Source organism: Vigna unguiculata, chromosome 3, assembly GCF_037176805.1.
Source record: "Vigna unguiculata cultivar grain cowpea cultivar isolate G323 ecotype 2 chromosome 3, ASM3717680v1, whole genome shotgun sequence".
NCBI classification, from domain to species: Eukaryota; Viridiplantae; Streptophyta; class Magnoliopsida; order Fabales; family Fabaceae; genus Vigna; species Vigna unguiculata.
The window spans coordinates 40,851,236-40,866,787 of NC_140794.1; the positions used below are offsets into that span (position 1 = coordinate 40,851,236).

A 15,552-nucleotide genomic window follows, 5' to 3' on the forward strand; every position below is an offset into this window, starting at 1 on the left:
AATTTAACTTAATTAAATTTAACTGACAAATTTTAATTTTATATCAAGTTTAAAAATTAAAAATATATTTAACCCATATATAAATTTATATATGTAAAAAAGTCTTTAAACAAACAGTCTATTAGACTGTCCACTATTGGATATTTGATTTCCAAAGCATCATTCTGGAGTTTACATGTGATTTCATTTTCTGTAGGATTAAATCCTAAGTCTGATCAAGTCAGAACCTAAAATCCTCGGAAAACAGAAAATCTCAAGCTTTTAATGAAGTGGTTGTCATTTTACAATGTGAGGAAAGTAGGAGGAATTTGATGTTTGATTCTCCAATTGCATGGTAAACCTCCTAATTGTTGTTTGGGGGAAAAGAGAAGGAGAAACATATCTAGGAACATCTTGTAAAAGTGAACTTGTAGAAAACCTACTAGCCTCAAGTCAAAAAGAGGTAAAAAAACATTTTCCAATAGTCTTGAAAAACCATCAGATATTCTTCTACTATCGTTTGGATTTAATATCTTAGAAACACTTCCGTATCATTGGAGCTTAAACCACACATGATCTCTTCATCTAAACACTTCCATATAAAGAACCATTTTGAAAATCAACACCTATCAACTCTTCAACCATGTTGCTAGCTCTTTCTCACCAAGATGGAAGTTGAGACTATAACACTCAAGACAAAAACAAAGCAAAAAATATCAATGCTTAACCGTCCATTGTAGAAGCCCACATCTAACCACCATGGATACAAGCTTCCATGAAAGACACCTTCGGCTGTAAAGCAATCCTTTACAAAAGAAATGTCTTCATTGAGGACTAAAATTCCAACACCAAGCTCTTAACCAGGTTTAAACCACCAATTGACAAATAATAGAGATCATGCTCAACAAAGATGACGAATAACCAAAAAAGAGGCTTTCACTAATTCTGAAAATGAGAGTCACGGGTACACCATTTTCCTGAAGAAATTCAACTTCACCTTCCTATTATGCCATGTTTAGTGCATCATTTAATGTTACCGAGGGTAATACAATACAAAAGAGTCTTTTAAGCCACAACTCTTTAAAAAAATCCTATTTGCAACGAGTTCCCCCATTAGAACCAATTGGAATAGCTTGGCCCTTAGCAATGATCTTTTTAGATGACAGAAAGAGAAGTAGCACTAATGAGGCATGCACCAAGTGTAGTAATAAGAATTAATCAAACTAAAACAACAGCAAAATGCATGCTTGTAATACCATTCACAACTATAAAGACGATGCATCAAGCAAGAACTTGAAGTGAGACCAAAACAATATTAATTAGACCTTCTTCAAATGATATACATCATAAAGTCAACAAAATGGAAGAGGAAATTAGACCAGTGATAATAACAGTTCATGAAATAACTATTTTGTCAATCAAGCAATCCCAGGATATCATGACCCCTAACAATACTACCAAGTCAAGAAATCACGAGCACAAATAGTGCTAGCTTCATTGAAGCACTGATGAAAGCAAAATGACATCTTAAGCAGAGGATTTTGTGCATCAGATTTCAAGACTGAGAATTTAGTAAAACATGGAGGTGGTGATGTGGTAGATGAGATTAAAACTGCTATCCATATCCATATCTGAGCAATTGTAGGCTTGTGACCTGAAAAAAGCAAAGATACCACGTACGTGTTCTTGCCAAAAACGAGGAAAACAAGAACAACATGACGAATGACAATAAATTTTGACCACCCTAGTGCATCACAGCCAAAATTGCATTTGGTCAAATATGACTGACCTGAACTTGTAAACACAAAAAAGGGAACATTCAAAGGCTCAAAGTGAACTCAAACAAAATCTTCAAGATACAAAGCACTAAGCTCCAACAAACCACAAATCATGTTGGGTTGGACTCACAACCCTTGAAAGGGAGAAAAGAGAGAGAAAATTTGTTTACATATTCATTGAGCCATCTCAATAAAACTAAGAATCCCGCTTCATTCACCTTTAAATCAGACTGAAATTTTGACAACAAATTTGAAACATAAGATTCTTCCTTCTGACCCTTGGGATCTCCTTGGAAAATAAAGTCCCGCCAGTTGCTCTTTTTTTTGGTTTCTCTTTCTTTGATCTTCATATTTAAGAGTATTATTGATTTGATGTATTGATTGGTTATAGACATTTGTTTGTGTTTTTGATTTGACTTTCTTGTATCCATACTTGATCTCAGTAGAATTTAATTTATTGGCTTATACCCTTGGATTTTTACTTTTTACATTAAGAGGATTTCCCCAGGTTAGAAATATTGGTATTGTGATTATTATTGCCACTTTTTCGTTGTTGCTCCTTATAGACTTATACAAGTTGGGTGGAATTATTTCCTCTGCATACTTTGGTATTTTTGGTTGTTGTTATTACTTTCTCCATCATATCTAGATCTCAATGAAAATAAAAAGTGAAAGAAAATCATTGCTGAAATCAGATCAGAAAAGCATCAAGAGTCTGAGCTAGAACCGCAGACAGCTTTATGGCAATATCGGAATCTTGAGTATTGGAGTAGGGGTGAGGGGAGAGCAGTTGTAGTGAAGCGAGAAAGAGAGGACGAAACTGAGCTCAAGCATGATGAAATTTTCACTTCCAGTAGATGCCAACATTCTGATTCGTTGGGAGACACAATAGAACCCAAATGAAAAGAGAGAGGAAAACAATACAATTAGGCATAAATGGGCATCAGATAGAACAAAGACCGGATACAACTGGAACAGAGCAGAACCTTCAGCCCACAAAAGACAACTTCGGCTCCAAATCACACCTAAACACAGGGTGACACCAATTCAAAGACAATAAAGTACAATTCATAAAACGAAGACTGGAACCTCCAAATCTAGATATAGAGGACAAATTCAGAACAAGATAGAATGATGCAAAACATGAAGTGAAGAAATGGAATATTTATTATTTGATTCATTTCTGTTTGAGGATCATCTCAAAGGAAATCGGAAAGCATATTACACATACCCTGCCCCAAAAATCAGAACAAAATACTTCCACAGCCTTGTCTCTATGTTTTCCCCTTTGACCCCAAAATGCAATCAAATATCGCCAAAGATCTCTCCACAGAAGATTAAAATCCAAAAAAACAATCAGCAATAAAGCATATCATAGAAGGAACTGCTAAATAAAAAAATACCACAAAAATTTTTAAAAACAAGAAATAAACAAAACTAGAAAGCTTCAGGTAGGAATATCAGCTTGATTTATCCGAAGCATTTGCATTATTAGACAAGGAATAAATTAAAGTCATTTTGAGTTCATGTTAGCCGTTGTAATTGGTTAAACTTCCCAACACCAAACTGACAAATAATATAAACCCAGTCACCTGTTAGGTTTCCAAGTGTAACACACCATACATCATATGCTTCAGCATTCACTCCTAAGAAGAATCCGGAGGAAGTACCTCAAATGAACTCCATAAGCAAGACAGAACTTGAGAGCTCAAGACAGCAGATAATCAAAAGATATCTGAAGTCAGGAATATGCCTTGGAAAACCCTCTTGTATAGGGTTTGTTAAAAGAAACATACCCATCATGTTTACTCCTGGGTGGCGCTTTCCTGACTGTAAAAGGATGCAAATATGAAGCTTTACTGACCACCAGAACTGCGAAGTTGCAACCTCTTCCTCTCAAAGTCAAGCTACAAACGAGGAAAATAAAAAGTCAATAACAAGTTTTGCATCAGAATGTTTTATTTTAAAAGGCTATAAGGGCAAATTATTACCAAGAAATAAACTGCATTAGTTTCCTTAAACACTAATTACAAATCACTGAAAGTTGAATCAATGAAATTTAAACTGCAGCTGCAATTGAAAACCTTGTTGCCTGTTTTTGTCCTAAATTTCTTGCAATTTTTCTGAACAGAATACAAAGACAGATTCAACATTGTGACCCCGAGCACAAATGAAAATTGTTAGAATATGTATTAAATATAGGAAGTTGTTAGAATAGGTATTTAATTTAGGAGGTTAGCAGTTTTGTATCTTCATGAACTTGCTTCGCCTCAAAATGTTGCTCAACGTTGATTAGAGAGCAATCTCCCTTCCATCATATGTTTTCGATCACATTTCTTGTAATCCTTCCTTAATTATTTTCCATTTCTCATCCTAATATTCTTCATGTTATTACTTTAGCCAATGGATCCAAGTTCACTCCTCAAGCGGTTGGTCATATCTTCGTTTCTCAGTTTTTTTTACCATTCTAGTGTAATTTCATTATGAAATTACAAGAATGATGCAAGTTTTAAAAAAATTTCGAGTTTGGGAAAATCGTGTCACGTTAACACAACTTCAAAACAAAGAAGTCATGCCTTACTGAAGTGACTTCACTGCAAATGGCACGACTTCAGTTCTATAATGAAATGAATTGAAATCATGTCATGCTATGACAACTTCAGTTCTGTAATGAAATGAACTAAAGTCGTCAGAGCATGACACAATTTCAACTTTTTCATAGAAGTCATTATGACTAGACATGACTTTAGTTCATCCACAGTGAAGTTGCTTCAGCATGGCACGACTTTTTCTTTTTGAAGTTGTGCCAAGTTCGCACCACTTGCCCAAAGTCAAATTTCTTTTTTTGTACACCAGAATGGTAAAAAAACCTCTTTCTCCATCTTTGAACCTAAAGCATGTTCCTTTTGTTCCTTATTGTCCTTTTAACATAATTTCCTTAAGTCAATTAACTAAATCTTTAAATTGTTCTGTAACCTTTGATGCAAATTCTTTTTTTATTCAAGAGCACGGTACAAGTCAATAAATTGGTAAAGGACATGAATCTAGGGGACTCTACTATCAAAGCACAAGATCATTAATGTCTTGTTTAGCATCCTTATCTCCTAAGCTTTTACATGATCGTTTGGGTCATCAACATTTATTAAAACTACAAAAAGATAATTTCCAAATTTTGCAAACTCCAAGTCTTAGAATGTGAGTCATGTCAATTAGGAAAACACATTTGGTCTTATTTTTTAAAAAGAACTAAATAAAGGTATGACTTTGTCTTCTCTATAATTCATTCTGATATTTGGGGTCCAAGTCATGTTTCATGCTTTGGGTTTCATTATTTTGTAACTTTTATTGATGAATATTCTTGATAGGTATAAACGTAGAGTAACATAGAAAACAATGGAAAAGACAATGTCTCTTCTCTTATTGAATATTTCTGAATAACGAAATAACCAACAACCAAAGAGCAAAAACGTTTCCATGTCCCCAAAAGTTCATAGGCCCAAAATTTTCCCCTCACTCCTCTCCTCCCTCTCCCCTTATTCCTTCTCTCCTCTAAAAGAAAGATACTCACACGCACTCATAACTCCACGTCAGCTATTCTATTACTTCAAAATAAGGGCGTGTGCTTGCGGGATCTCCACTCCACTTCTTCCTCTCATAGACTTTATGTATTTGCCTATTCTCCTCTCATCGACACCTACCCCTCAGAGATTCATCTTGTCCTCAATGTGAAGTTCAAGAAATAACTGGTGTCGTGACTTTGTTCTGTCCACCATTGACACCAACTTAGAGCCTTATCTTCCAAGGTGGCATTATGTTTTTCCCATATCGTCAACCAGATTACTAGGCCTTCACAATCCAACCATAAGCATTGTCCCCGCGAAATATAGGAATTTGGTGTTTATGCCCTCCGAAATCACGAGAGGACTTACGACTACTAGTTTGAGTCGTGCGATTGGCGTCATCTTCCCTAGCGAGGTCACCTTTCGCCTCATTGTATGTCTCCCTTTTCCTTGACGACCGACGTTAGCGAGGTCACCCCCAACGAGATCTACTACGAGAGAGAATCAAAGTCTTTAACTCAACGACTTGTTGTTCCAATCCTTCCATATGTTGCTCCATTGCACTACGAGTCAAAATCGACTGGGTTGACACCAATTGATAAGTATAAACTTATAGTAACACAGCAAACAATGGAAACGACAATGTCTCTTGTCTTATAGGATATTTATGAAAAACGAAAGAACCAACAACTAGAGAGCAAAAATGTTTCCATGTCCCAAAAGTTCCTAGGCCCAAAATTTTCCCCCCACTCCTCTCTTATTCCTTCTCTCCTCTAACAAAAAAATACCCGCACGCACTCATAACTCCACATCAGCTATTCTACTACTAATAAATCAAGGGCGTGTGCTTGAGTCCCCCAAGTGATAGCTTTCCACCTCTTCCTCTCATAGACTTGATGTATTTGTTTATTCTCCCCATACTTTTCATTCGTATCAATTCTCATTGGACTTAGGTTTACTTAATGAAAGATAGATTCAAACTTTTGAATAATTTCGTGTCATTCATTAATGAATGATAATGCCAAAGAATGCTTTGTTTTTTTTTACACTCTTTTAAACTCACATGGCATTTTACAACAGTCCACCTATATTCATTCACATCACAAAAATGGTATGGCAGAGAGAAAGGATAGACTCTAAGTTAAACCTTCTCGTACATTGTTGCTTAGCACCGATGTTCTTGTCCATCACTAGGGTGATACCATTCTTAGTGTCTGTTATCTTATTAATAGAATGTCTTCTTCTTTGGACAATAAAGTTCCATATTCCATTGTTTTGAAATGAACCTTTGTTTATATTTCTCCTCGAATTTTTTGTGGTGTGTTTTGTACACGATACGTGTACAGGTTTGGATAAACTTTCAGCCAAGTTATCAAATGTGTCTTTTTAGGATATACTTTCGCCTTCAAAAAGTGTATAAATGTTATTCAGCTAAGACTAAAAGAAATTACATGTTTGCAAGTGTCACATTTTTTGAAGAAACTCCTTTCTTCTCATCCTCCAAACAAAAATGTTAACTTTGCCAACAAGTCTTGCCTTTTCCTTTTGTGTATCCTACTCCTAACATTGTTCCTACGACTTTGAATAATTCAAATTCTTCTCATCAGCCTAATTCACCTTGACCATCTCCTCCTTTTATCACCTCTCAACAACTAACTATATTTAATACATATTTAAAAAAAAGATCATCTGGGTGGCAGGCATTGGGAAGGGGCTTTCATGTTGGGTGGGGAACAACCAGAATGCAATCGATGGCCTTTCAGAATGCAATCTTCAAGAAATTTCATCTAAGTTTAGATTTGGCTACAATATTAAAAAAAATGAGGAGCAAGAAAACAAATGTGATGTTCAAGGGCAAAGGCAAGAACTGGTACAAATGTCTTCAACTTTTCAAAAGAGAAATGTCTTCAATTAAGAAGTGGACTTTAAAACTAACTCAACCCCACAAAACCAGCATGTAAGGTGAGAATTGCACCAACTTATATATTGTAAATTAGTCTAATCTCTCTAGTCAATGTGGGACTTTTAACATAGCTCCCTCACGCCAATGCATATATATCTCTAGCATGAGACTAAACATTATTGGGTGGTTTGATAGAGGTTTGATAGTGAGTGAAACAACAAACCCAACAAATAAGAAATTTCGTTAGGATAAGCTCTAATCAATGACTCTAATATCATGTTAAGAAGTGCATTTTAAGCCTAACTCAATCCCACGAAATCGGCTTGTAAGTTAAGGTTTGCACCCACTTATATATTGAAAATTGGCCTTATCTCTGATCAATGTGGGACCTCCAACATCTTTTAACACCACACCAACCTTCAAAATAGATTCTTCCATCTTTTCTAAACATATTGTTGGTATTGAAAAGATGAATGAGTTTAACTATTCCACTTCCATTGTAGAGTTACCTAATCCTCCTACATAACTAGTTGATTCTAGCAACATTTGAAGACTTTATCAATAGGTGTGTGATACGCCAATCCACTAGTAACATTGCTTCAGTGTCACACACTAGTAATTCATCTACCAACCTCTCTCAATCACATTCTCTTGGTCCCAGAGTTATCGACTCTAGTGCAACTAATCACATCTCGTAATTGTTCTTTTCTATTCCTTTACTACAGTTGTCATTATGTCGTTTACAATTATTGCTAATGGTTCACCAACACAAGCTTGTAGCATTGATACCATCCAATCCCTCTCATCCCTTACTTGACTTTATTCTTTATATCCCTAATTTCCCTTTTAATCTATCATTTGTGAAATCAATCCCAGGAGGATATTATCCTCACCTTCACTAAAAATAATGTTACCTTGTTGTATCAAATACTGTTAGATGATTGGTGCCAAATGCAAGCCACATGGCCTTTACGATTTGTATCCACCAACATCAGTATGTGCAACGATGATCTCCACAAAAATGATTTGCACTCAATTAGGACAACTTAGGTTAACAAAATTGCAAAAGATTGTGTTAAGTTTAAAACATTTGTCTAATTTGAATTGTGAATCATGTTAATTAGGAAAACATGTTTGTGAACCTTTCCCTAATAGTCTTAATAAATGAACTTTGTCTCCTTTTCGTTTTTAGTTCACTCTTATATGTGAGGTCATTCTTGTATTGTTACACCTTTTGGTTTTAGAAATGTTGCTACCTTGATTGATGATCAGTGTTATCAATATCAGATAACAGAAAATATTGAAGACCCAAAAATCCTTTATAAAATTATAATGGAAATCATATTGGGTCATAACGGAAACATTAGGTTAGAAGAAATACAATATATACATTATAAAGAAAATCTGAAATATAATTGTTGTGTAAAAGTAATGACATTATGTATAGAAAATTCAAATATGGGGTGAAGAAGAAGAAAAGAAAAAAATTAAGAAAGTAAGTGCACTTGACAAAAACATTGTAATGAGGACCATGGGAACATTCACATGTTTGTGTTTGACCCAGGTGGAGCCATATCAACCAACAACTATTCACTTTGAGGACAAGGTGAATGTTTAAGGAGACTATCGCTAGGTAGCCCCCATTAGAAGCTAGTTAGTTATATTAGTAAAAAAAAAAATATGAAGAGGGATTTTATCACGTCATTTTTTAGGATTGAGGCATTTCGGATTTGAAGAGGTGCAGCACTCCAAAGTTCTGCAGTTTTTCTCTATATATTTGATCCGGTTTCTACCAAACCACCTACCAACTACCCAAATCCCTCATCAGTGGGTCATTTCAAATTATGGTTGTTATACTAATAAAAATACTTCTCTTAGAAAAACCAAATGTAGTGACCAAAACAGGAAAACAAAATTCTCTTGATTAAGTTTTCGTTTTGCACTTGCCAATGTTGTTTTCATAAAAATGAATCATAAATCCCTGCGACAGCAGGATTATATGATATTTGACATGCTACTAATACATGCATTTAGACACACCATAACAAATAGCAAAAGAAACATATTTACCACTTTCTTCACTCGTTCATTTGCAGCAGGAGTACCTCCAACAACAGATTCAGGGTGATAAGGACTGCTGACACGCACATCATTCATCACAACTATGACTGTCTTGTCCCAGCGGACTGGAAGCCTGAGTACATACTAACTCATCAGTTAAAAAGAAAATTAAGCTACTGAGAAAAATATACAAAAGCTAGAAAGGTTTAAATCCTAAGGAAAAGAGGCACTCTTAAGGCATGCAAGGACGGAACATTTAATTTAATGCTCTCAGCAAGCACCAAAAAGTGATCCACAACAATAACTAACTACAGAGTTCAACTTGAGGTATAAAGTGATCCCCGTTTCTTTTAATTTGATAACAACTAAAAACTTTTATTCCAAAATGCATAAAAATTAGACAAATACTATTCCTGTAAAGAATGGCTGTCATCCAAGAATCGATAAACACTGCAATATCAAATGTGCATCATCACAAAATAATTAACTAAACTATCAATACAAACTGGAAGGAGGACTAAAATCATATCAAGACTATACAATACATGATAATTATATAGTTGGATTTGAGAACAGCCTTCATAGTCAGAAATCATACTAAAAGTTCAAGTACTAAATTAATAACCACGACTTATATAGATAATGACTGCAGTTTCACATCACAATTAAAATCCTAAGAACAAGAGAGGAAAGAAATCTTCTAGAAAACAAAGGTATAGCATATATATTATAATATAAGCATACACAAAAAATTGGAGTGTGATAACCAGGTGCAACTCGATGACCCTTGGAGGAGAGGCAAGATCTAATTTTGTGATTAACAACTATGAGTGCAGTACAATGTGCTGGCTCTGACAGACAATTTTTGCATTTTTGGCTTCAAAAATTGCTGCTACAGTGACAATAGTCATGTACGACATGATGGCCATAGGACGACAAGATATCATGACCCACATTGCAAGAACAGTGTGATTCAACATGAAATCACAATTCTTACGATTCTAGACCAAATCATTCAATTCACTTTGCATGGACAGATTCACTTTGCATGAACAGGTACGCAAACAATTCATTCAATGATTTGTATCGCTAGCTTCATGAATTGTATTGCATGATACTAACTACCATACATTTGAGTGCTTATGAAAATTAACTTTTAAAGAGAAAAGTAAATAATTTGGATGAATCCTACTGGACCATAAGCTATCAATCTCAAACAGCAAAGCATAACAACTGACCCCAAAAATGCTATAGCACAAAAATATGAATTAATCACAGATTGTGGTGCATACAAGCTAGCTTTGAAACTGCTATATTTGTATAATAGAAAATGGAATGGTAGTGATTTTAAATATTAACAAAAACAAAAGTAGTATCCCACAAGATAAGGTCTGTATGGATTACACAATGTAATTGAGCTCAGTTAAAGGGAAAACTCTTAGATATCAAAATATCTCTTAACAATTTCCACCATTGACCTCACTGATCCCTCTCTCGCTCCCTTTCCATTTGACCAGAAACCATAGAATCTACTCTCCTCATCACGGCCTCCACGGACCTGTGTCCCCAAACCACCTTGAAAATTCGTCATCTTGTCTCAAAAAACCATCTTTCATTTGACCTATACTGTGAGGTCACACATCCATCTAATATTTTCATATTTGCTACACACTATTTTTCTTGTTTTCCATGGCAGATAGCCAATAATCTGTTATGCCGTATAGCAGGTTGAGTGAAAGAATACAAAAAAGAATGACCCCAAGGGGAACGAGGCTATTCTCGCCTCACTTGAGCGGGTAGGAGCTGCTTCTTCCTGATTGGTTAACCAGAGAAAAGCATGTGGATCAATGTTATACGAAAGAAAAGATCTTTTGATGTGCCTCTTTCGGTTGCTATCTAGCTTTACCGAATGAAGTTAGTCACCTTCCTTTTCCACTTTCAGAGTGTGATGGCAATATATATGTATATATATCAACTAGAAGTATATTAACTCAAAAGTTTAATTAACTGAAGACTTGAAAAAAATGACAAGAGCATGCAGGACAAATGCTGCAACCACAACAATGATAGGAACCACAAAAATGATAGGAACTGCAATATCAGACACATTTGCAATCCTAATGTGAGAAATTACACACAATGCAATAGTGCCACTAGAGTGGCTATTTAACAACACTGCTTGTTGTCCCTTTAAAACCTAGCATTTAATACCATATAATAAACACATATGTATAGCAGTATAATAGAACTTCCCTGTGAGCTTGGTATGTAAATGGCAATCTCAAATAACCTCGAAAGCCTTTCTCCATTTTAACCATCCTAATTATATCCATATGTAATGTCTTCATTAATTTTTACATCATTTTGTAATGCTGGTCTAAAGTATTTAAGTTTAGAAACATGCAGTATGACACCTTCCATTTTTTACTTGCAATTGCAAAATAAATAATGTATATACTACACATATAGATAGTCAAAAACAAAAAAGAAACCCAGACTAAAGAAAATAATGATAAATGATAAGGTTAGTTTATGCACAAATCACCATCAATCTAATCTAGAGGCAACAAGAGCATCGCAATGAAGTCAAAATATGAAAGACGATGGTGGAATTAGTATAAGGAAAAAAGCATGACAAATCTTAGTTAGATGTGAACTGAGAAGAAGAAAGAAAAGGACAAACGGAGGGAAAAGATAGTCCTGTAGAGTATGAGGAATAAAAGTCAAAAGAGCGTTAACTTTTTGTAAAATGGTCAAAATGGATTTAAAATCACATTACATTTTTTACTCAAAAAATGCATTAGAAATGAGGGGGGAACATAATTTAACTTAAAATACCCTAAAAGACATTGTTTTAGAGGTAAGAATGGGTTATTGAATCCTATACCATGGTAGTGCCCCTATAGCAGGGAAAAAGTCACTGTTAAAAACCACTCTGCTATTTTCAATCCCATAGCAACAAGCCTGCTCTACTCCTTACGCCACTGTAACATAATATTGAAGTCCAATATCTCTCTATAGCACCACTATAACACTGCAAAGGACAACTACTCAAATACACACATGGATATGCTAAATTTGTAGAACCCCAGGGTCATTCCACGACACTGAACACATATAACATGCTATCAACAACTGTGTGCGACTTCAAGCATGGGTATGTTTGTGTCAGTTTGCCTATTTTTGTTTCTCTACTCAATTAAATTTATTTATCCTTATTTGACAGGGGCAAGATGCGAGCTTTATTAATTTCTTTTATCATACACATTTCCACAACAATCTACAAATGTTGTATTCTATGAGCGTCATGCTCTAAACTCTATTGGCTTCAAAACATAGTCAAAGAAAAAATATACACGCCAGGAAACAAACCAGGCAATAACTAAAATCCCGATCCACACCACAGTGGTTAGTTCAACACTACATTTCACTCACACAGCACTTACGTTTTGGACAAAGCATCGAAGATGCTCTGCGCCTCGCTGGTAACCCCAACCCCAATCCTCTCAGCATCAGCCTCTGCTTGTCTACACCCAAAATCATTTGAAACCACACATGAATTTCATAAAAGAACACATTTAAAGAAAACTAGAAAAAAGAAAAAAAGCCGGGGAATTGCAAGAAAATACCTGATAGCAACTTCTTCCCTAGCTTGGAGAGCGGCGAGGTCAAGGAAGCAGTTGGTAGGATCAAGTGGGTCTTCGGCCTGGCCGAGAAAGGTGAATTCTTTGATGTAATTAGCCTTGAGCAACCTAATGTTCCGACGAGGGCCATGTTTGGAAGGTTCCTGGAGTACAAGGATGTTGGAGGGTCGATCGTAGGTGACAACCTGGCCTTCGAATTCGTCGCCCAACGTTGTCCTGATCGACAGCAAACACCCCACCGCCAGGTCCTCAGGGTTGTTGTTGTTGCTGTTGCCACCCTCCATTGCTGTGCTCTCTGTTCCTTCCTACCCTTCCTTCGACCAAACAAGACTCTTTCTTGCACACAGTATTCAACAGGGAACCTTATTTAGGGCTTGGGATTCCCACCTTGTTTATGCTTCAAGTCTCTGATTTGGGCTACTTTTCATAACAACTTGAATTCGGTGTCCTCATTGGGCTTACCAACTTTTACTTATGTATGTCTGATTTTAATTTCTTTTTTTTACAAAGTAGTTTTTTTTTTTACTTACATTGTTCTATATTTACATAATTTTTTCTATTTGATTGTAGATAAAATAAACATTTTCCTCGTTTTAATTCTTTTATGATTTTTGTTTAAATGGGGATTATTGTTTTGAAAACAGAAAATTTCCATTTTTCTTAAAGTTTTTTTAAACTGGTTGTATTCATTTCCATACTAGTTATATATATATTTATATATTTTCACTTACTTTTATATGATGTGTCATGAGATATCTTATATTTGTATTTCTCCTTTCTTATCTTTTACTTATATATCAAATTTTTACAATAAAAACTTTCGTTTAGTAAGTTTTAACGTTGAATCGTTGAATCATATAACATAATCTTCCAAAATTCGTGAGAGAAGATAATTCAAATTTAATCAATTTATTTTTAAGTATTTTAATTACTATCAAATATAGAGAAAATATTAAATATTAAATAATTGTTACTTCTTGATCAAAGTTAATGGTGGTAATGTATGGTTGGGTCCGGTTGGCCGGTTCGCAAGCCCATCAAGAAAATACTGGGTGGACTGAAATATTGAGTTTGTTGGCCCGCATAAGCCACAGTCCGCATGGGTTGACCCGCGACCCGCATAAAAAAAAACCTACACTTGTGTATATTAATTACTTTCTTTATTGACTTCTACATGGACATTCCAAGTTCTTGTATGAGTGAAAAAAAAAAGATGTTATGTATTTTTAAATGTGTTAAGAGTTGAATGATGCATCGTGTATGTCAAGATACGAATATGAATATAATCAAAATGTTATCATTATCATTCAACTACCCAAAGTATTTGCTTCATGTTGTGAACTGCTTAAAGTTTTCCAATTTGTTAAACATTGAAAACTTTCTCATAAAAATTTTAGTTTAAAAAAATAATTAAACGAGTCGGCCCGTGGAAGAACTTATGCAAGGCAAACCAGACTTTTCAGCATGATTTTTAACACGGGTAGGGCCTCAAAGGGCCGAGCCAGATCGTATTGCCACCCCTAGTTGAAGTTCGTCTATATGTTTCTAATTAATATTTATACAGACAATTAAACAACTTATAAAGGGAGGCCACAACGGTTATGTGACATAATATTTATTTATGAAAAAAATTGACGAGCTTTAAAGTGCATTAAAGCTCCAACTATATATATATATATATATATATATATATATATATATATAATGTTTATATGTTGCTAATTAATATTTATACTGACAATTAAACAACTCATAAAGAGAGGTCACAATGGTTATGTGACATAATGTTTATTTATGAGTAAAATTGACGAGCTTTAAATGCATTAAAGCTCCAATTGGGTATATATATATATATATATATATATATATATATATATATATATATATATATATATATATATATATATATATATATATAATGTTTTACTTTTGTTAAGATTTAGTACAAAATAATTATTTCTTAAATCATAATTAGAAAAGGATGTTAACCTCTACATTTTAAATAAGATATTTTAACTTCGCTTACAATTTAAAGATCTAGCACATTCTCGATGACATGTTATGCGACTTTGTTGAGATTTTAGGATTTTTGAAAATATGAAAGATATACGAGATATACTATATTAAGAAGTTTTTATTTTATTTTATTTTATTTTATTATTGTACTCTCTGTATAGAACAAAATAAGAAATATTAATAATGTCTCAATATTGATTTGCTAAATCTAAATAATAAATAAGTATATTTTATTTTTATATGAAAGATATTTTAAAGCTGAAAAAATTCCTAAAAAATAATTTAAATAAAAAATATTAAGTAAATATTTTTAATATTTTTCATTTCTTAGTATCTGTTTATTTAAATTTCAAATCTCAAATTTAGTTCTTCTTTTGACGTTTAATTTTCTTACCCTTCTTTACTTGTAATTCTTATTTTTCTCTTTCTTCCATGGGGTCACATCTCCATTCAATTTGATATTCTTCATTATGTTTATTCTTTTACCAACATCATAATTTTCTTTGTTTATTGTGGATTCTATGGTAGTGACATTGGACCTTCGATGAATGTTAGAATGCAGTTCTTTATCTATTTTTTCCTCTTGGACATCAAAGTTCTTCAAGAGATAT

The 15,552-nt window shown here is 34.1% G+C and overlaps 1 protein-coding gene across 6 annotated transcripts; it reads right to left on the bottom strand.

The window, feature by feature from the left end:
- Positions 1-242: 242 nt before the first annotated feature.
- LOC114174951 (uncharacterized) lies at positions 243-13,341 on the bottom strand. 6 transcript variants are annotated; one of them, XR_014993921.1, is made up of 7 exons: positions 12,911-13,341; positions 12,728-12,808; positions 9,291-9,414; positions 3,350-3,664; positions 2,989-3,080; positions 2,744-2,782; positions 2,406-2,625 (listed from the first exon to the last, which is right to left on the bottom strand). XR_014993921.1 is itself a non-coding variant. In XM_028059686.2 (4 exons), the coding sequence occupies exons 1-4, from the start codon at positions 13,207-13,209 to the stop codon at positions 3,614-3,616; spliced, it is 555 nt and encodes a 184-aa protein (XP_027915487.1). In that variant the 5' UTR covers positions 13,210-13,341; the 3' UTR covers positions 3,227-3,613. The 6 variants fall into 6 exon arrangements, 1 of the variants encoding a protein (XP_027915487.1); XR_014993920.1 differs by lacking the exon at positions 2,989-3,080; XR_014993919.1 differs by having other exon boundaries at positions 2,406-2,782.
- Positions 13,342-15,552: the final 2,211 nt, after the last annotated feature.

What these genes read in the sequence shown, in the direction of transcription:
- LOC114174951 (XM_028059686.2), bottom strand. Translation starts at nt 13,209, where the DNA reads ATGGAGGGTGGCAACAGCAACAACAACAACCCTGAGGACCTGGCGGTG. An exon ending in TTCGATGCTTTGTCCAAAAC is followed by an intron (nt 9,415 to 12,727) that starts GTAAGTGCTGTG and finishes GTATGTACTCAG; the next exon opens with GCTTCCAGTCCGCTGGGACA. An exon ending in ATGAACGAGTGAAGAAAGTG is followed by an intron (nt 3,665 to 9,290) that starts GTAAATATGTTT and finishes CCTCGTTTGTAG; the next exon opens with CTTGACTTTGAGAGGAAGAG.